Below are 21,589 nucleotides of genomic sequence, written 5' to 3' on the forward strand. Positions count from 1 at the left end.
ACTGACCCACAGAAAAATCAGTTAGGGCTGCACACAAGTGAGAAGCAAAAAAACCAAAACAAACCAAAACCCACCCTGACTGAGGAGAAGAAAGACACTCCCCACATTCTCCTCCCACACCAGAGCTTGGGGGGAGGGGGGGGCAGGCTAGTAGATTTTATGTGCTCCAGCCCCATGGTGGGGTGGCAGGGGACGTGATGGTGGAGAGGGCTGGAGCGCTAGTGCAGGCTCCCCAAAGCTGAGGGGAGGGAGCCCTGAGCCTCAGGGGCTGGATCCAGCCAACTGCATGCAACCCGCAGGCAACCCGCAGGCCTGCATGCAACCTGCAGGCCTGAGGTTCTCCACCCCTGACCTAAAGCAACTTTGCTCTTCTAGTGTTGGGCTCCTAGCACAGCTCAGCCAATGCATTTCAATCCTAACCCCACTGTTCCATTCCTGGGCTTGCCATGAACAATTCATTTCAATGGTGACCTGCATATTTGCTGGTCATTCCAGCCCAGAATCTTGAAGAAGAAGTTACTGTCAGGTTGAATTGTGCCTGTGTATTTGGTGGTTTTGAGGTGCAGGCAGGTGTCAGCTGGGAATAAGACTGAGGCTGCTGAACTCATTTCACTCCTGCCCTTGGACTATCTCACACAGCATCTCACTGCACTAGAGCAATCACTCTAAATGCAAAAGCATGCATGCGGAGGGAAAAGCTAATAATACTGATACGCCATGAACTAGCCATAACGGCCTCCAGCACATCACGAGTTAGAGAAATATCAAGTGTATTTATTTATAGGACTGTCTCCGGAATTTGATTCTAAAGAATAATTTATTAGAGAGTAAATCCATCTTGCAAAGTTCTCTTCAGGTGCACCAGCAAATCATCTAGGCAGGCAAATAATCATACTCGGTGAAAGGGATTTTTCAGTGCCAGGAAAGTCTTTGCTACAACAGTTACTTTCTGTACTTGTTTCTTTCCTCACCTTAGTAAATTGCTCAAATGACCTTGAGCTTTACTGAATTTTGCAAGGTAGTGGGGCGAGCAACCCTAAAAGCTTTCAAATGTGTCTGGACAGATTGGAGCAACCAAAATGGGTTGGAAAGATTTTTCTCTCTCTCTCTCGAGGAGCAGAAACCTAGTCGCCTGAGGGGTTGTGGGAAGGGATGTGGCTGTCAGAACTTAAAATTAAGCCTGCTCTAAATTAAGATGAGGATAAACCAGGACTCCAACAAGTGCCAAGGAGGCTTAAGGGAAGCTTTGTCCCACCTCTTACCCCATGTTTCCCAACCCCACCTAAGCTGAGCAGAGCTGAGTATCTAATCCATGGTCTCTATTTAAGCTGAGGCAAAAGTGTGTAATCACCCTCTTGTCTCCACCATGCATAAGTTAGCCATTGGTACTGCTTTCCAACAATTGAGGTGACAAGTGGAATGAATGGCCACATATTTAGGGCTTTAAAGTGCATTTTATTGAAGCAGAAAGGGCAGGATTATGGGTGATACCTTAGAGTATGTCTACACTACAGCACTAATTCGAACTAACTTAATTCGAATTAGTTAATTCGAACTAAGCTAATTAGAACTAGTGCATCTAGAACTAAAAACTAGTTTGAATTAGCGTTTTGCTAATTCGAACTAGCATGTCCACATTGAGTGGACCCTGAACCGAGGTTAAGGATGGCTGGAAGCAGTGCCAGCAGGGCATCAGCTTAGGACTTAGGGTACGTCTAGACTACATGCCTCCGGCGACAGAGGCATGTAGATTAGGGTACCGGACATAGTAAAATGAAGCGGAGATTTAAATAATCGCCGCTTCATTTAAATTTACATGGCTGCCGCGCTGAGCCGACAAACAGCTGATCAGCTGTTTGTCGGCTCAGCGCGATAGTCTGGACGCTCCCCTGCCGACATCAAAGGTATTTGTCGACCACCCAGATATGCCTCCTGGGATGAGGCATACCTGGGTGGTCGACAAATACCTTTGATGTGGCAGGGGAGCGTCCAGACTATCGCGCTGAGTCGACAAACAGCTGATCAGCTGTTTGTCGGCTCAGCGCGGCAGCCATGTAAATTTAAATGAAGCGGCGATTATTTAAATCTCCGCTTCATTTTACTATGTCCGGTACCCTAATCTACATGCCTCTGTCGCCGGAGGCATGTAGTCTAGACTTACCCTTAGAGTGTGGAGCTTCTGTCTCAGGCTAGCCGAGGGCTGTGCTTAAAGGGACCCGACCCCCACCCTGGACAGACAGTTCTCAGGGGTGCCCCGCTTGCAAAGCAGTCCTGGCTTGGAGTGCCATGAGTGCCCACATTGGGCACATCACAGCACTTGGCCATCAGCCCGGCTCCACTTGCTGCAGGCTGCAATCCGGGGGGGGGGTGGTTAATTGGGGGGCTGCAGGAGAGCTTCCATCCCAAGGAGTCCGCAGAGCCAGCCCAGTCCTCCCCATCGGGGGCTCGTACCCCATTCCTCCCTCACCTCCTTCCACTTACCCCTCCCTACCCCCCTTCCTGATGTACAAAATAAAGGACACGTGTGTTCAAAAATAGAAACTCTCTTTATTAAACAAAACTCGGGGAGACTGGGAAAAGGAGGTGGGAGAGGGGAAAAGAGAGAGTGGGAGAGGGGAGGGCAACTAAAATGATCAGGGGTTTGGAACAGGTCCCATATGAAGAGAGGCTAAAGAGACTGGGACTTTTCAGCTTAGAAAAGAGGAGACAGAGGGGGGATATGATAGAGGTCTATAAAAGCATGAGCGGTGTGGAGAGGGTGCATAAAGAAAAGTTCTTCATTAGTTCCCATAATAGAAGGACTAGAGGACACCAAAGGAAAGGAATGGGTAGCAGGCTTCAAACTAGTAAGAGAAAGTTGTTCTTGACAAAGCAAATTGTTAACCTGTGGAACTCCTTGCTGCAGGAGGCTGTGAAGGCTACAACTAGAACAGAGTTTAAAGAGAAGTTAGATAAAGTCATGGAGGTTGGGTCCATGGAGTGCTATTAGCCGGAGTGTAGAAATGGTGTCCCTGGCCTCTGTTTGTGGAAGGCTGGAGATGGATGGCATGAGACAAATGGCTTGGTCATTGTCTTCGGTCCATCCCCTCCAGGGTACCTAGTGTTGGCTGCTGTCAGCAGGCAGGCTACTGGGCTAGATGGACCTTTGGTCTGACCCAGTACGGCCATTCTAAGCTCAGGGTCAGGGGTCTCACTGATTTTCATGCAAACCTGCTCCTGGGTGGCCAGGCTGGCAGCTATCCTGCCCTAGACGGCCACTTTTCTGTGCCTAGAGCGGAGGTCGTGGATGAGGTCCACGATCTCCGCACTAGGCCAGGCGGGCACCCACCTCTTGCGGACCTGGGCAGGCTCCTGGGAGCCGCCAGCCTGGTCCCGGGAAGAGGCGGAGGGCTGGGTGGCAGCGGGTGGCTGGTTCGTGCCGTGCCAGGTGCAGGGTCTGCTGGCTGGGTGCTGGCAGGCTTGCACCTGGCATGGGCACCGTAGCCAGACCGTGCCCCTTTAAGGTCTCCGGGGCCAGGAGGGGGGCAGAAGAGTTTCTCTGGTGGTGCCCAGAGTGGCCACCAGGGAAAGCTGGGGAGGACTAGCCTCCCACTAGTTCGAATTAAGTGGCTACACAGCCCTTAATTCGAACTACTTAATTCGAACCAGGCGTTAGTCCTCGTAGAATGAGGTTTACCTAGTTCGAATTAAGCGCTCCGCTAGTTCGAATTAAGTTGCCTGTGTAGCGCCTATCAAAGTTAATTCGAACTAACGTCTGTTAGTTCGAATTAACTTTGTAGTGTAGACATACCCTTAGAGAGGTTAAGTTTAAATACAGAGAGCCAAGTTCTGCCCTCCTACAGGTATATACAGCTGACACTGGAGTTATGTATGGAGAATGTGATGCTAAGGACATTCCCAAATAGCACCAAATTAATTCACATGTGTGGTAGAAACTGAACGTCTGGCTCTTTAGGTAGGGCTGCCAACGTTCTGGCTGCAGAAAAGTAAACAATCTTGCTTTACCCCTTCCCTGAAACCCTGCCTCTGAATCTTTTAGCACTGTGAGATGGCTTTCTTAAGTGCCACTTTAAGATCTCTATGGCTTTTGGTTCTTAATCAAAATTAGTGTTTATTTTGCAGTTTTAATAAACTTTGAGAAGACTGTGACCCAGAAATATTGGCAGATGCTAGACCATTGCAAATAAATAAATCTGTTTGAAGCCAAAGAAAGACAATCAAGAAATTTATAGGAAGATGGAATTTTAATCCCATGCATTTGTTATGCCAGGGTATCTCCTGGTTATTGTTACTGCAAATGAATATGGAGATTAAGGAACTGCATGTGCAAATGGCCAGGTAGACAGAGCTGAGTGACCATTTGCGCGCATGCAATGACTTGATTTCCATGACTTATAGTCACAAAGGTTGCAATTAACTTCTGCAATGTAATTGCATGTTAATTTGTGCATTAATTGTGTCTAATTTGGTCTCCCCTGGGTCTCTGTGGTTCAGTTCCTCATTTAATTTGCTGGTGTCCCCTCTGACAGATAAGGAGTAGCACTGACTGGCTCAAAAAGAGACATCCCACCCTTCTTCGCCTTTAATCCATTGGAGGAAAACACAGGATCTGCTGAGCTCTCTTAGTAGTTGTCTCTCCATAAGGAGTTATTTCACATGTTCTTTCCCGAAAGTAATTAGGTGCCAGTCTTCCAACCCTTAGCTTCTACTTGTGCACACACAAAATCATGCATTAACAAGTATGCACATGTACATGGTAGCTGCAAACCTCTCTGCACAGTCTAATGTTTTTACTTTTCCTTTAAATACCCTAATACCTGCTAGCAAACAAGTGTATTATTTGCTACTGTAGTGCCTAGTGGGAGACAATGGAATATGCATGCAATTTTGCAGGCAAATAATTAGGTAGTACAACTCATATTCTCAGTAATGGGAGTGGAGCATCTGATGATTTCCACCCCATCTTCGTTAATTGTGTAGCTTAATTTGGCTTTGGGTGCTGTCTACACAGCAGGAAGTTGAAGGAAGAAAACTCTTCCTTTGACTTCCCTTACTCCTTGTGAAATGAGGGTTACAGGAATCAGAGTAAGAAGTCCTCCAGCTTGACATTATTTTGAAATAATGTTGCTGTGTAGACGTACCCCGGGAGACCAAGGAGGCATCCCTTAAGGTACTGGGCCTGATACAGCACTGGTTTAGCATAGTCTTAGGTGTTTTACAAACTTGGTTTCCATGGTATTACGCTGATGTAATGAAGCAGTTCTACTGCTTTGATGTTCCAATTACATGGCAGTCCCTCAACAAGCTGAAGCTGTTTTTTATTGTTGTTGTTCTAAAAGCAAAACAGTCCCATTACCTACGGCTGGGATGAGTCAGTCCATGACAAATACAGAAAGACTAAAAATACTGCCTTGAAAGCCCATAATTGGAGGCACGGATGCTGGTTTTGATAAATAACCCTACGTAAGTTGGCAGGCACCCAGCTGGTTTATTGAACTCAGATTTCCCATATGTTGCTCTGCTTTCAAATATTTCTTTTCGATAAATTTTACACATTCTGACGTAGTCCCTGATTAAACTGACAAACTTGCTTGGTCCCTCGAGGGCACTGGCAGGGTCCCATTCATCCAGCTGGCAAAGTTTATATTTGCTATACATACTGGCACTCTTCTTGAGTCACACACTACATAGCTAGCTGTAGGCAGAAGTTTTCCTCTGCCCATGTTTCAGTTCTGCCTTCACCATAGAAACAAGCTATGTGATTCACCTGCTCATTCAGAATTAGTATGCCTCCTACCACCAACTTTTAGTAGGGTAGAAGGTTTTGATAATCTTTTATTTATAAAGCAGACCCAGCTTTAATGTAGAGACCCTATATTAGCCTAGCAACAGGACTTGAACTCTGACTGAGTCTCCACTCATGTACACTGATGTAAATCCAGGAAAGACGATGGTGTTATACCCAGTGCAAAACCAGTGGAGGAGAATCAGACCCAACGAAGTGAGATGAATATGTTCCTTTGAAGGATACGACGGTAAAAACATCAGTTCCCTGTCTGTATGATTTACTGTTTTTTAAGGGCATCAATAAACCTCCCTTTGCTACTCTCATCTCAGAGTCTGGAGTGCTCGTTAAAATAAGTCTCGGTTGTAGTCTTTTTCTGCTACAAATGGACCTTCTTTCCCTCCAAGTCTGCTAGTTATGGAGAATGAAGGGAAATGTTTCCCACAGGAAACGTGCTTCATCTGCCGAGCATTTCCTACAGAAATGTAGGAAATCCAGCTGTCTAGAAGAGGCACCCTCATTCCCTCCTGAGTACTGTAGCTGAAGTGTAGGATAGATGGTGATGCAGTGCTTCAAGGAGAGAGTCACCTGTGGTTGGTTAATGTCTGGCAGAGACATGTTTGCTTGCCCTTAGGGGGAGAGGGCTAATTGCTTTTGCTGTTCTACTTCCCCTTGCAGTGAATTTGTATCCTGGCTCACGGAGATTGGGGAGATAAGCAAGCCAGAGGAAGGGGTCAACTTGGGACAAGCGCTGCTGGAAAATGGCATCATTCATCATGGTGAGTGCTCTGGGTCACAGCAAGGTGCCAGAGCTTAGTGAGACACTGGAGACATTGGTGTAAAGGCCCTAGCAGTTGTTCCTACGACATTCAAGTGGCTTTCCTCAACATTTGCATCAAATCCTCGTTTTCCCACTGTGGGAGGGTGTTTAACTCTTTCTAGAATGAATGGGGGAGGGGGGCCACATTTGTAGCCATTTGTGTCATAACATGATGACTCAGCCTCCATCCTAAGGTAAGCCTACATCTCTCAAATGATGGGATGCGGGACAGTCTTGTGAAAATCAAGGCTGTTTCTGATTCTGGGTAACAACCCTAAGTGGCCTATGGAGGAAAAGTTACCCTTGACTTTGCGACAAATGTTTTACAGAGTAAATGGCTCCTTTCTCTGTGGCTCTTAGCCGTTTTACTGAGCAAGTGAGTACAAAGACATGATTCCATGTGCAGTGCCCTCGTCTATGACAATCCAGGCACCTGTGTTCCTTTGGGTGAGAGCCAAATGACTCTGGGTGTATAAACACTCCTAATTTGCCACTTTTGCCTGTAATTACTTGAGATGTGTGTACCATCTCAGCAGCTGCATGCATACACGCGGGCCTAAAAACTTGTACGTTCATGTGCACTTCGTATTTTTAAAAATCCAGCCTTGGATTCCTAATGCCTGCTATGGAAAGCTAAAGAGAGCCGAGTTGTGCAACTCTGGAAAGAGGCAGAGACTGAAGTAACGGGAGGTCTGTGGCTCACTGAGTAAAGAAACATTTGGCAATTTCCCCTGAAAAACGAGTCTCAGACTCAAAAGCTATGGAAGTTAGGTGTGTTTTCTAGTAGACAGTATTCTCCTTGCGTTTCTTAGCCATTTGAGCGAGGTTGTAATGGGGTGGGGGAGTATTTGTTCTTTTCAGCTCACATTCCAAGAGTGTATCGTTTTAAAAGTGTGATGTGACGTTGTTGAAGACGCCCCGGAAATGCCTCTTCTTCATAAACTCCTAAGGCATATTTTAAGGCTCGGGCCTCTTTGTGTGCAGTTGTGTGAGAGTTTGCTCACCTGACTTGATGGAAAATCGGACCCACTCCCTGTTTCTAGTCAGGCCTGGCTTTTCTCCGGCTTTTTGTGCCCTTCAAAACCCAGATTTCTCCTGCTCTTCCCATTCTTTTCCCATTTCAGCAAGCAGAGTAAGTCAGTCATGCACACGTTAAACAGCAGGTGCCTCATGTCTAGCCAGTAGGTGCACATGGCTGGAAAATACTCATCAAAGAAATGAGAATTTTATTCCTTAAGATCATAAGTCATCAGTTGCCCATATTTCAGAGTAATCTCTAATCCACTTTAAATAGGGGAGCTATTAATTAGACTGGTATTGATTTAGCACTAATCTGTTGGCATTACAGCTCCACAAGAGCTTCTTCCAGAAGATTATAACGGCATTAAGAAGTGATGTCTGTTGTCGTCTCTTAATCAAAACACAGGGAAACCTTTCTCTGATGTGTGTTAACACCAGCAGCTTCAGATTTCTCCATGCACATGTGTTACGCCGGCAGGTAGAACCAAACCTGGCACCTCAGGAGCTTAGTGCACAAGAGTCTGTACTGCTTGAGCTAAAAGCCTGCTGGCTGTCAGCTAAGACTGTAGAGCAAGCTCATTCTTTGTCTCTGTAAGTGGTTTAAATGCCACTCTGTGGGAAAGTGAACCACACCTACAAGGTGTGGGGGTTACCCACGCACTTCCACTGCTCATGTGTGGACACCTTCATTTGTGTGAACTCACACTATGGACCATACTTTCAAAGAAACTCAACTCCCATTTAGGCAACAAAACAAGTGGCAAAATAATCAAAACTCAGTAGACCCCTAGTGACACTGATGTCTTATTTACTTGCCTAAATAGAAATAGAGCCTTAATTATGGGTTCTGAGTTCTTGAGTGGTTGCATGTGCATAGGCACACAACTATCCCTTTCCATGCAGGCTCTCTCTCTCTCTCTCACACACACGCACACACACACACTCACTCACTTGGCACCGCACAATACATTTTTCTGAGGTTGTATGATCCAGTATTGACATTTTATTACAGCCACCCAAGCTGCTATAGCTGACCATCCTGGCAATGTGATTTAGCAGCTGCCCCAACAAAATCTCCCAGCACAGACACATGAAAATCTTACAGGGTATTTTAGAAATGTGCATGTGTCTGTCCATCTGTGAGTCCATTTGTTCAAGAACTCCTCCTAAGTGGTAAGAGCTAGGACCACCAAATTTTGGATGCAGCTTCCTCTTATCCTAACTTAAAGGAAAGTCAGGGGTTGGTCATGCCAGGTCAATGAGAAGTGTTTGGAATGTGAGGCTACATCTACATGGCGCATTGTTGCGCAAGAAGATATGCAAATGAAGTGCGGCGATGAATATCTCCACACCTCATTTGCATACCTAATGAGCTGCCATTTTGCAGAAGGGGCTTTTGTGCAAGAAGGAGCTGTCTATGCTGCTCCTTCTTGTGCAAAAAACCCCTTTTGTGCAGGAGCCGTTCTTCCTGAAAATAAGTGGCAGGACGGCTCCAATGCGCAGTGTAGACATAGCCTGATTGTTTCATATCAATGGAGAAGGGAGCAGTTATACACATGCATGATCACAGGGAGCAGATGCTGGCCAGCAGCATAGCCCCCGCCACCCCAGCATGCTCTGGGAAGCAGCTGCTGGCCACTGCAAAACTCCCTACTGCCCTGGGCCAGCCTCGGAGAGAAGCTGGTGAGCAGCTTTTGTCCCCCTCCCTGCCCCCCGTTGGGCTGGCCTAGGGAGCACCAGTGGGTGGGATGCCCAGACTCTTACCATGGCATGCCAGCCCTGGGGAGCACTAGTGGCTCCATGCCAGCCCTGGGTATCAGCAGAAGGTGGGGTGTTCACCTTCCCACTCCAGACCCACCCCACAGAGAAACAGGCAGGGTGCACAGCCTCGGGGAGAAGCTGGCAGCCACCATTACCCCCTGCCGTGACCCTCCCCAAGCCCCTGCCCTGATTCCTGTGCCCCCCATACCACCAGCCACCTACCCTGAAGAACCCAAGCAATGCCAGGTAAGTCTTCTAGTAGTTAAATATTACCCTCCCCTGACAAAGAACAGATCCCTCTGAATATATATAATATTGCCTGTATCCAGAGCAACTGTTGTCCCGGTCTCCTGATGACAATTCGTAGACTTTAAAAGGCTTCTTCAGCCCTATTTTTAGTTGAGGAAACAACACTTGTAATTAGGTTTTGAGTTTTATTGACATGAAAAGAGTTTCCTTATCTCGAATGAAGTTAAAATCCAAACCCTGCAATGTAGCCCCACATTAGGCAACGTGCCTTATCTTTTGTTTTGCACTTGGTATAAGATGACTATTGGATGAAAAGTGCTGATTCTCCTAGCCTGCCTGACCATACCCTCCTCTGGGAACAGGGTTCTGTGCAACGCAGAACAGACTCATGGCAGATCACAGGCCTGCAGGAGTGCTGAGCTTTGTGTATTTTATCACTTTACCGCCTCCTCATCTCTTTTAATCCTGGCTCCTTTATCTGGGGCTGCTGATGTGTGTGACAGCCTGGTACCCATAACAGCCAGCCAAAGGAGTTTCATCAGAACTTTGTTCTCACCTGTGCCAGGCACAAAGAATCAAAGGGATCTCTACACAGGACCCGTTCTCAAATCAGATGCGGAAGTAGCAGACCTAGAGCATGCAGACCCTCAGCGAGGGAAGAGTCAATAGCCATCATAGAGGGCATCCAAAAACTCTCCGGCTGTGTCTAGACTGCATCCCTTTTCCGTAAAAAGGATGCAAATTAGACACATCGCAATTGCAAATGAAGCGGGGATTTAAATCCCCCCCCCGCTTCATTTGCATAAACATGGCTGCCGCTTTTTTCCGGCTCGGGGCTTTGCTGGAAAAAAGCGCCAGTCTAGACGGGGATCTTTTGGAAAACAAACCCTTTTCCGAAACATCCCTTATTCCTCTTAAAAAAAGGAATAAGGGATCTTTCGGAAAAGGGTTTATTTTCCGAAAGATCCCTGTCTAGACTGGCACTTTTTTCCAGCAAAGCCCCGAGCCGGAAAAAAGCGGCAGCCATGTTTATGCAAATGAAGCGGGGGGGGGATTTAAATCCCCGCTTCATTTGCAATTGCGATATGTCTAATTTGCATCCCTTTTACGGAAAAGGGATGCAGTCTAGAGACAGCCCCCATGTCTGAAAGAATTTGAGAAGCTTCTGAAAAGGATTATATGATGCAGTTACCTTCAGTACCAGGAGTTTGGACTTGATCAGCCTATAGGTCTCTTCCAGTCCTAACTCCTGTGTTCTTGTGTCAAAATGTTGACCAGATTTTGCAACATTGAAACAGAGTCCGGAACATTCTGGAACCTGTTTAATGTTTGGCAGAGAGAAAAGATTGAGGAAAGGTTGTATAAAATTTCAGAAAGCAAGTTTCATCATAAGCACGCACACGGCAGTATGTCCCAGTGAATATAGGTAGTTTTGTCCCATCCCCACATATGCACAAAACAGGTATATGGGTGTCAGTTCATTTTGGTTAGTCGTATGTCTCATTAAAGATGACAGAGATACCTGGGACTGCTCACTCCCCACCCTCATCTCTACCTACTGTTTTGGTTGCTCTGTTCTCACTTTTCTTCTTCCTCTGTATTTGCTTTCAACTTTGGACCCATCTTTCCCCTGTGAATCATATTCTGCTGCCTAGAGTCATCATTATAATACAACATGGACCAATAAGATCTCAGCTGCTCCATGGCAGAATGGTCATTTTAGCAAAAATAAGTAGTGTCTGGAGAGCACTGTTTAATTGCATCAGTGAGCCCATTAACACCGTATTAAAAACAAGGACCCTGGTGGAATAATCCCTCAAACATCTGTAGGTCCTTTCACCAGCATGCTCTCCTTTAGGAATTGCAGCAGATCCCCATGTCAGAGCCTTGGGCAGCTGCAAAAATCATTTCATTCATGTTGTAGGATTACAGAGTCAACAAGGGCCTGATTCAAAGCTGATTGAAGTAAATGGAAAGACTCGCATTGACTTAGTGGAGCTGGTTTCAAAGCTGTAACTAACTGAAACAGGCTTGATGGAAGAGAACAGTATTTTATAGGGTATATTTCTTTCCTGAAATGGCGACATTTTGGAAGATCATGCTTTTGAGGCCAGACATTCAGAAATGTATCTGTCAACAGCAGGACTGGTAACTGTGTGTGTGTGTGTGTGTGTGTGTGTGTGTGTGTGTGTGTGTGTGTGTGTGTGTGTGTGTGTGTGTGTGTGTGTACAAACCTGATATTGTGAAGCCTTTGTCATTAGAGGTACTGCAGAAAATTGTAGGTTCTTTGTATGCAGAAATACTGTGCTGTCATAATGTGTGGCCAGGGAAGAGGCCTGGACTGATTAGTAATTGCTGCTCTTGTGGTTCAGTTTCAGATAAGCACCACTTTAAGAATGAGCAGGTGATGTACAGGTTTCGGTATGATGACGGAACTTATAAACCGAGAAGCGAATTGGAAGATATCATGTCCAAGGTACTCGATCTCCCAGGCTAGAGCCTGATAACTCTGAATAATAGTTACTAAAAATGTCTATTTTGCATCTGCGTGGTCATAACAAGCACTACAGCATACTATCCAAAGCTAGTAAAATCTATCTGTTGTGTCAATCTGCTGCCATGCTAGTGTACGAGACAGTCTCTTTCTCATTCCCCATCTTGCCCACTTTTTATGCCATTTTGGAGGATTCTGTTGATTAGGAGAGAAAGCGAGGCCTAGTGATAAATTACTGTTATTAGTTACATAAATTATGGTGGCATCTAATGCCCCCAGTCCGGACGAAGGCTTGAATTCTGTGAAAACACAATAGGCTAATTGATACCAGCTGAGGCCACCTTCCAGTTTAAGAGAGAGGAGATATAGCAATGGTGTGTAGATGTTTAGGTTTTTTCTTTGATACTTACATATGTCTATGATGAGTTCCAGTGATCCCCATCTACCCCTGAATTCATTATTAATTGATTAATTTCTTATGGCCATCACTTCAGAAGTGGTTCTTGTGAAAAGATCGGGAGAAGAAGCAGGATAGAAGAGGCTAAGATGCTTATGTAAGAAGCAGACAAGCTGATACACAAGGCTGCCACTGTTGGCAGAGCAAAGGAGGTGGGGTAACACAGTAAGGGTGCATCTACACTGCACCCGGAATTCAAAATAAGCTATGCAATTTGAGCAATGCAAATGGCGTAGCTTATTTCAAGTTAATGTTGAAATAGTTTATTTTGAAATTTGGCACTGTTTACACAGCGCCAAATTTCTAAATAGAGCGCTATTCCGAAACATCCCTTACTCCTCGTGGAACGAGATTTATTGGGACGTTGGACTAGCAAGCCCGTTATGGCATAACGTGGAATAGCTATTTAGGAATACTTCCGGTATCCCAAAATAGCTCCACAATATAGACATAGCCTAAGAAACAAGTGTGGAAACGCTGGGGGAGAGCTGACAAGGTATTTGAAGGTAAAGACAAGAAGCTCATGCTTGGTAAAATGAGACTGGTGGGGTCAGTGGAAGGGGTCTCAAACTAAGGATGTGATTCAGTCAGAGCGAGCTTAGCAGCTGCGGTTTGCATGGGTTGAAATGGGAGTGAATGCTGGAAAGGAGGATGTTAGAAGCAAAACCTCAGTACCAGGGATGGGAGAGAGATTGCTGGAAGTGGAAAGAGAGGAGGAGAAGAAGAAGAGTTTCTACAAACATTTGATCTGTCTAATTCCTGATGAGCTGGTGTTGTCCATGGCCATGCTACTGTAGTTCCAGAGCTGCTATAGCTATTCAGTATAGTTATGAAAAACTATGGATCTGGTACATAACTATAAAGCCACATTTGTTTTTTCCTTAGGGTGTGAGGCTCTATTGTCGACTGCACAGTCTTTACACGCCTGTAATAAAGTAAGTTCTGCTTGCCTGTTGTGCTGCCATTTGGAATCTTCGCTCTTCCTTCCTATAACCTGCAATGAAAGAATTTGCTCAGTTTATCAGGCTCCTTTGCTACAATCCCATCTCCAGCTGGGATTAGCCGAGGTGCTTCTGCTGAAGAAGTGTAGACCTGAACTTAGGTTGGTGACCTACTGGCTAAATCTACACTGGCATGATTTTCCGGAAATGCTTTTAACGGAAAAGTTTTCCGTTAAAAGAATTTTCGGAAAAGCGTGTCTAGATTGGCAGGACACTTTTCCGGAAAAGCGCTTTTTCCGGAAAAGCGTCCGTGGCCAATCTAGATGCGCTTTTCCGCAAAAAAGCCCCGATCGTCATTTTCGCGATCGGGGCTTTTTTGAGGAAAACACTACTGTGCTGTCTACACTGGCCCTTTTCCGGAACAGTTTTCCGGAAAAAGACTTTTGCCCGAACAGGAGCAGCATAGTTTTTCCGGAAAAGCACTGATGATTTTACATTAGATCGTCAGTGCTTTTCCGGAAATTCAAGTGGCCAGTGTAGACAGCTGGCAAGTTTTTCCCGAAAAGCGGCTGATTTTCCGGAATAACTTGCCAGTGTAGACACAGCCTTAGACTATTTATTTATCCTAGATAGATTCCTCTGACTGGGGTTAGAGTGGGTATATTGATAAGTGAAGCCTGAATGAGGAGAGACATGGTAGAGCATCTGTTGCTGGTGCTTGTTGCAGGCAATAGTCTTTTTGTTGTTTCCATTTGGTAAATTCACCCAGAGGATGAAGCAAAGGGCTCATAAAAAAAAACAAACCTCACATTGAGTGATAAATCCTCACTTGGCAAAACTCTTCTTGACTTCTGTAGAATGATAGCCTGGATCGGGGCATTGGGATTTGACCCAAATACCAGCCCACGGCATAGAACTAATCTAAGTGTACTAGTTAACTCATTTCCAAGATATGGGCTTTTCAAATGTTAATGCCCTATTGGAATGTCCAGATCTGCAGTTCCTAAAGTCTATGCCATGAGCCTATTTGAGGTTCCACATGAACCATTCAGATATCCTGTCCAACTGCCCATGGTTGAGATGAGACATTTTTGCTCACAGGAACTTTCTATTTTAAGGTACACACAATTTTGATGACAAAAAATAACCCCTAGGAAAAATAAACATGGAGACATGGACCTCCCTGTCCCGAGTGCGCTCAGGAGATGTCCCAAGACAAAAGATACTTTTGGTATGACAGGGGTCTATCTGATGAAGCATGTCCATTCTTCAATCATAATTCTGCCTAACTGACAACATGTGGCTCTGAGTAGGCAAAGTGGCAATATGTGTGTGTTTGTGTGTGCACCTCAGCCACTAAGAAAGTAATTGATATGTAAAGAAAAATAATGCTAGTTGTAACTTGAACTGAGAAAAACTGCCTCTGACTTCAGAGTGCCTCCAGCATCAGATGAATTGTGCTGGAGAAAGTAATAGCCATCTCCATTTTGTGGCATTTGAACCATGCACCATTTTTTCTATCAGATTTTTTTAGCCATTCTTTTATTTCAAGAAGAATCCTGGTATTGGGAAAAATTACAGCCACTGAAAATGTTGGGCTCCTCATGAATGGACTTACAACTTCACCACTCTCAGACTCTTCTTTGATGCCCACCGTCCATCAAACAAACTCCATCACCCCAGCGAGGACTGCCACTCCTGAATCTCTGATCTTCCTGCTCTATGACAAGTTTCAACTTGTCCCATTGGATGGTAGCCTGGCGCCATTGTCCCACTACACAGCTATTCTGCCATTCGATCTCTGCTCTGTCTGGCATCTTCTGATCCTACAGTTCCTGTTGCCATAAGTTCCTGGTGGATGAAGGCCCCTTTTCAGAGTATGCCTTGCACTCCAACAAGCTGGGAGACCTGCAGAAATTGGAATATCTGGGTGTAAATGCCAAGACGTATTGGGGCAACAGGAAGTCTCTGATTTTATTACTCTGTGGCTATTCATTCCATCATCATGTGAAGCCATTTCCTTTTACTGAAAGCACAGTGGCCTCAACACAGCATCTGCCTTTGTTATTTGTTCCCTCCCACTGATATTTCAATGAAGTCTTGGGGCAAAATAAGATGGTGCCCCACTGGCAATAGAGCATGTCTTAATTTGCAGGGTGTTGCCTCAACAGCGAAGTGTATGACCAGGGCATCTAAACAGAAAATTGTTAGATTTGTGGAAGACCACCCATGGGTGATTGATCAGCTAATGACAGGAAGCACATATCAGGAACCTTTGTTTATTCCTCCGGCACTAATGTGTGAGTAGTGGACAACACCTCCCTATGTTGTGGGAGCAGCAGGCATCATGCTACCTTAATTTGTCTGAGGCAGTGTGACTAGCTAAGATTCAGCCTGATATTTTTCCATATTGTGGCCACTCATGTAGTGGCATCACTTGCAGCTTCTGGGTCAGTGAGTTAATGTCCAGACATCCTTCCTGACAAGCATTTAATGGGCAGCAGCGAGCAGCTGGGCCTTGGACCAAGCATCCAGAGCCCAATGAAATGTTAGCCCTTTCATTCTAGTGTCTAGGCCCTCCCCGTATGCTGCCGTTCAACATTAAAATGCAAGGAGCCACCTCTCCCAACCTGGAAAACCCTATTCATGACAGCTCAATATTTTCGTGCTCTGCTTTATTATTCTAAAATTTCCAGAGCACATTTGCTTGTGATAAGTGTGTGAGTGGGGGAAGTGCTCCTCAGAACTCCCACAGCTTAGTGCTGGAGTGAGTGCATTACTGGAAGCCAGGTTTAAAAAAATGTGTGTAAGCACTACGGGGAAAGTTGTGTTCTGAGGACATACATTTCTGGGAATTTTGTCAGACTGTTTTTTCAAGTTTTGGAAGTGCTACTTCCCCTTCTAATTTCTCACTCCCTGGGTTAGGCAAACATGCAGGCATTTCTGCTGGAGTTCTTTAAAACAGCCAGATATAGCACAGTCCCTCTGTAGGTGACCTATAAAGGCAAAATGCCAGTAGGGTGAACTTTAATTTTAGGTTTTTCCTCTTTGTCTTAAAGAAAACCCCATGTTTGTATAATTTGGTGCTAATGAAACAGCCTGAGTCAATAGCACCAGAGACTAAACTATAGAACAGGTACATCTTGACTGTGAAGGTTTCCCCACATAGCTATGCCAATGCACCTCAAGCGTGAATTGGAAAGACCATGTCTATGTAGAGGGGGAAATTTATCCTCCATGGCCCATTCAGCAGCTGGCTTCTCTGCTGAAACTGCCAACAAGAGCGAGCCAATTAATTTCAGAAATGGCTTTTGCAGTGTAGGACTAGGAATCGGATCAAGATCACCAAACTCATTTCATCCAGGCCGGTGAATCACCATAAAATGAAAACAACTTTCGTTCACTAATGCCATGGGATGTATTCAATCCAGTGGTAAAAAGTAAAAGGCTTTATAGGCCAAAGTCCTGAGCCACCTAATCCCCATTGCTTCACAGATTCGAGACATAAATATATTTTCAAAAAGACTCCAAAGCTTCAGTTATTTCCATGATCTTGGAACAGGAACAAACAAAGCCTCTAAGAAGCAGTGATTTATAAATGCATCTTTTCTTTGTCTCAAGAATGGTGCTGTTCTAGATGAGGGCAGGAATGTAGAGGTTTTGGTCCTTATTAGAAGACTTAAGTGCTGACAATTAAAAAAGATTGTATTTGACCTCTTCTCCCTGGATCAACAACATCTGAATTCCAAGTTTTAGAAAAATGTGGATCTGAATGTGGACATGTGGATCTGGAATATGTTTCTCATCCAAGCTGTGAGATGTTCCACAGTTTAAATCTCAGTCCTTTCTTCTAGAAGAGGCAATGGAGCTGACAACCTTGCCAGGCCCTCGGGCAAGATTCGATGGGGAGGGGGAATAAAAGGGGGTTCTCTGTGCCCTTGGAAGGGGCAAGATCTCAGGTGGAAAGGGCAGGGCTGGTACTATCTTCTGCCACCCAGCCCCCTTCAGGGGTGCCCAGAGCAGGGCCTGAGAAGAGCAGACTAGCTTCTACTTTGTTTTCTTGTGTTTTATTTAGTTACAGTACTAAAAAAATAATGAATGGTCTAGTTGCCCTTATAGCTGTAATTCCTCTTCCTGAGTAAAATACAGGTTGCAATACTTTACTTATTTATCCAGCCTTATTGAAATGAGTACATTTTTATACCGATGTTTCTTATTTTCTTTTACCTAAGAGACCGAGACTACCATTTGAAGACCTACAAATCAGTAATCCCTGCCAGTAAACTAGTGGATTGGCTGATTGCACAGGTACGAAAATGTAGATAAATAGTACATCTGTATATTGCTGTCATGCTATCATTGACAGCTTCTGGATCTTTCAACATTGCCACATCAGTGCAACTGTACAGTGAGTATAAAGCAGCAGTTTATCTAGATAGTGCTACAATATGTTTTAGACATTTGTGTTCTTAAAACCCATTAAACTCCAGTGTTGGTTATTATTATTTACTCTGTTCCCACTCAGTGCTTGGCAATGTACAGACCAAGAAAATTCTGCCTTGGCCCTCTGGGAGATGAACTGGATCTTTTCATATCTAGCTTCTATGTTTCTGTGAAGACAAACAGATTTAGCTGTCAGTTACACCAGTGTAAATATGGAGTAGCTGCATGTAAGTTTGAGTTATTGCCACTTATACTAGGGCAAATAAAGCAGCATTTTTACACTCGATCAGAATCTAGCCCTGAGGAATTTACATTTGAGCTTTAATGTTCTAGAGCAAGCCTAATAGCTAGAGCAAAAATAGAATTAGCAGTCTGATTGCATTCTTGGGGTTTAAATCCAGAAGATGACTCTTACTTACATAAAACCCCTTTTATTTGGAGTTCTGTTGATGAAAATCACTATATAAGAGCTAGGTATTCTTATATTCCCAAAGGGTATGTCTACACTACAAAGTTAGTTCGAACTAACGGACGTTAGTTCGAACTAACTTTAATAGGCGCTACACTAGTGCTCCGCTAGTTCGAATTTGAATCGAACTAGCGGAGCGCTTAGTTCGAACTAGGTAAACCTCATTTTACGAGGATTAAGCCTAGTTCGAACTAGCTAGTTCGAATTAAGGGCTGTGTAGCCCCTTAATTCGAACTAGTGGGAGGCGAGCCCTCCCCAGGTTTCCCTGGTGGCCACTCTGGCCAATACCAGGGAAACTCTATGCCCCCTTCCCGGCCCCGGACCCCTTAAAGGGGCACGGGCTGGCTACGGTGCCCGTGCCAGGTGCAAGCCTGCCAGCACCCAGCCAGCAGACCCTGCACCTGGCACGGCTCGAGCCACCCACCCGATGTCCCCCAGCCCACCCCCTCTTCCTGGGACCAGGCTGGCGGCTCCCGGGAGCTTGCCCTGGACCGCAAGAGGCAGGCACCTGCCTGGGCTAGTGCGGACATCGTGGACCTCGTCCACGATCGCCGCACTAGGCACAGGAAAGTGGCCGTCTAGGGCAGGAGAGCTGCCAGCCTGGCCACCCAGGAGCAGGTGTGCATGAAAATCAAGGGGGTCCACTGAGACCCCCGACCCTGAGCCCTGAGCTTACAATGGCCGTCCTGGGTCAGACCAAAGGTCCATCTAGCCCAGTAGCCTGTCTGCCGACAGCGGCCAACCCTAGGGACCCTGGAGGGGATGGACCAAAGACAGTGACCAAGCCATTTGTCTCGTGCCATCCCTCTCCAGCCTTCCACAAACTTTGGGCAGGGACACCACTCCTACCCCCTGGCTAAGACTACTCCATGGACCCAACCTCCATGACTTGATCTCACTTCCCTTTAAACTCTGTTCTGGTTGTAGCCTTCACAGCCTCCTGCAGCAAGGAGTTCCGCAGGTTAACTATTTGCTTTGTCAAGAAGAACAACTTTCTCTTACTAGTTTCAAGCCTGCTACCCATTCCTTTCCTTTGGTGTCCTCTAGTCCTTCTTTATGGGAACTCATGAAGAACTTTTCTGAATGCACCCTCTCCACCAACCCCTGCTTTTAGAGCCTCTATTCTGTCCCCGCTCCATCTCCTCTTTTCTAAGCTGAACAGTCCCAGTCTCTGTAGCCTCTCTTCATCTGGGACCTGTTCCTAACCCCTGATCATGTTAGTTGCCCTCCCCTCTCCCAGCCTTTCTCTTCCCCTCTTCCACCTCCTTTTCCCAGTCTCCCCCAGTTTTGTTCAATAAAGACAGAGTCAATGTTGGAAGAAACGTTATCTTTATTTTGTACATCAATAAGAAGGGGGGCTAGGGAAGGGTAAGTGGAAGGAGGTGAGGGAAGAATGGGGTTCGAGCCCCCGATGGGGAGGACTGGGCTGGCTCTGCGGGCTTCTGGGGGTGGAAGCTCTCCTGCAGCCCCCCAATTGCCCCCTCTCCCCAGATGGCAGCCTGCGGCAAGTGCAGCCGGGCTGATGGCCGAGTGGTGTGATGTGCCCAGTGTGGGTACTCCGGGCACTCCAAGCCAGAACTTCTTTGCAAGCGGGGCACCCCTTAGAACTGTGTGTCTGGGGTGGGGGTCGGGACCCTTTAAGCGCAGCCCTCGGCTAGCCTGAGACAGCATCTCCATGCTCTAAGTCCTCCTCTTATGCCCTGCCGGCACTGCTTCCGGCCATCCTTAAGCCCTGTTCTGAGTCCACTCAATGTGGACTTGCTAGTTCGAATTAGCAAAACGCTCATTCGAACTAGTTTTTAGTTCTAGACGCGTTAGTTCGAATTAGCTTAGTTAACTAATTAACTAATTCGAACTAAGTTAGTTCGAACTAGCGCTGTAGTGTAGACGTACCCAAAGTGACATAAAAGGCCCTTTGTATAAATGAGAATCAGACCTGGCATGTTCTTCTTTGGAAATGTTCCTTCCAATTGCTTTTGACATTTCTTTACAGCAAGGACACAAAGGTGATTTAAGACCCCCATTAAATCAAATGGAACAGCTGAAGGTGGGTTACCTAGCCCTGCCTATCAAAGGCAGATGGAAAGCAGGCATATTGGAGTAGTTGGATCTGTTCCATGTGGCTTAGCGGGGTCCATGGAGAACTAGGAAAAAAGAAAAAAGAGGCTGCTGTGGCTGAAGAGGTGCAATTTAATCAATATGATGTGGCCATGATTGTGATTAATCACAGTTCTGTAGGCAAGAGGATGACTCAGAGGGAAAAATAACAGATCAATCTGAGGTCTGGAGAAAGTGAACTCATTTTTTTCCTCCTTTTCCTCATTCTATTAGGTTAAGCCAGCCTGTAGGTTTGCTGTTCACTTAATTTTCCTTTATACTTCATGCATTAGGCTTGAATCATATATGCATAGAGGCTAAATTGATGCGTATGTTATATGTGAAAAATTTCTGGTGTATTCATTTACTTTATAGGATCATTGTCAACGTTTAACTTCTGCATCTAGGCCTTGGTCCAATTCCCATTCATGCAATTAGGAGACATTCTTTGACTAGTGGGAGTTGGATTTTTAATGTTACTAAATTAAAAATCAAATTTGATTTTTTCTGACTGGTGGCACTACAAATTCTCCCATAGATATAAAAATCCAGATGGAATATTGCTGCTACTTATGTCATTTACTTCCTTTATGAATAGATCCTATGGAACTTGATAGAAAATTATCACTTTTCTATAGTTTTTTTTTTTTTTAAACATCCCATAGAATTTAATAGAAAATTCCTTCCATTGTATGGAAACCTATAGGATAGTTTAGAAATATATAGAAAAATTCTTATTTTCTGTTAAATTCTATAGTTATTTGAGTAATTTCTCTAGAAACCTAATACACGTCTATAGAATTCTATTAGGACTTTTCTATAAGAGCAGTATTAAAGATTCTATATTTGGAATTTAGCTGGTGGCCTTTTTCGTGTGCAGTGAACAAAATAAACTCCCAATTGCTCTTCCAGAGCTGTGTTGGCACTCTAGAAATGGAAAAGTGTTCATACTGATAAAGCAGATGCAACTTCCAGACATGGAGGGGAGCATATGCAACATGTTAAGTTATGGAGATGATTTATGTGACCACTTTTCTGACTATAGCTACACTG

The 21,589-nt window shown here is 45.2% G+C and overlaps 1 protein-coding gene across 4 annotated transcripts in view; it reads left to right on the forward strand.

Moving 5' to 3' along the window:
- The window catches only part of PREX1 (phosphatidylinositol-3,4,5-trisphosphate dependent Rac exchange factor 1), a 267,346-nt gene that overhangs the window by 171,266 nt on the left and 74,491 nt on the right, over nucleotides 1-21,589 (forward strand). For all 4 annotated transcript variants that reach the window (XM_075901238.1, XM_075901237.1, XM_075901236.1 and 1 more), the window contains 4 exons: nucleotides 6,464-6,564; nucleotides 12,008-12,111; nucleotides 13,472-13,521; nucleotides 17,760-17,835. In XM_075901238.1, coding sequence (XP_075757353.1) covers nucleotides 6,464-6,564; nucleotides 12,008-12,111; nucleotides 13,472-13,521; nucleotides 17,760-17,835 — 331 coding nt within the window. The remainder of the gene's footprint in view (nucleotides 1-6,463; nucleotides 6,565-12,007; nucleotides 12,112-13,471; nucleotides 13,522-17,759; nucleotides 17,836-21,589) is intronic.

This window comes from Pelodiscus sinensis, chromosome 18 (genome assembly GCF_049634645.1).
Source record: "Pelodiscus sinensis isolate JC-2024 chromosome 18, ASM4963464v1, whole genome shotgun sequence".
NCBI classification, from domain to species: Eukaryota; Metazoa; Chordata; order Testudines; family Trionychidae; genus Pelodiscus; species Pelodiscus sinensis.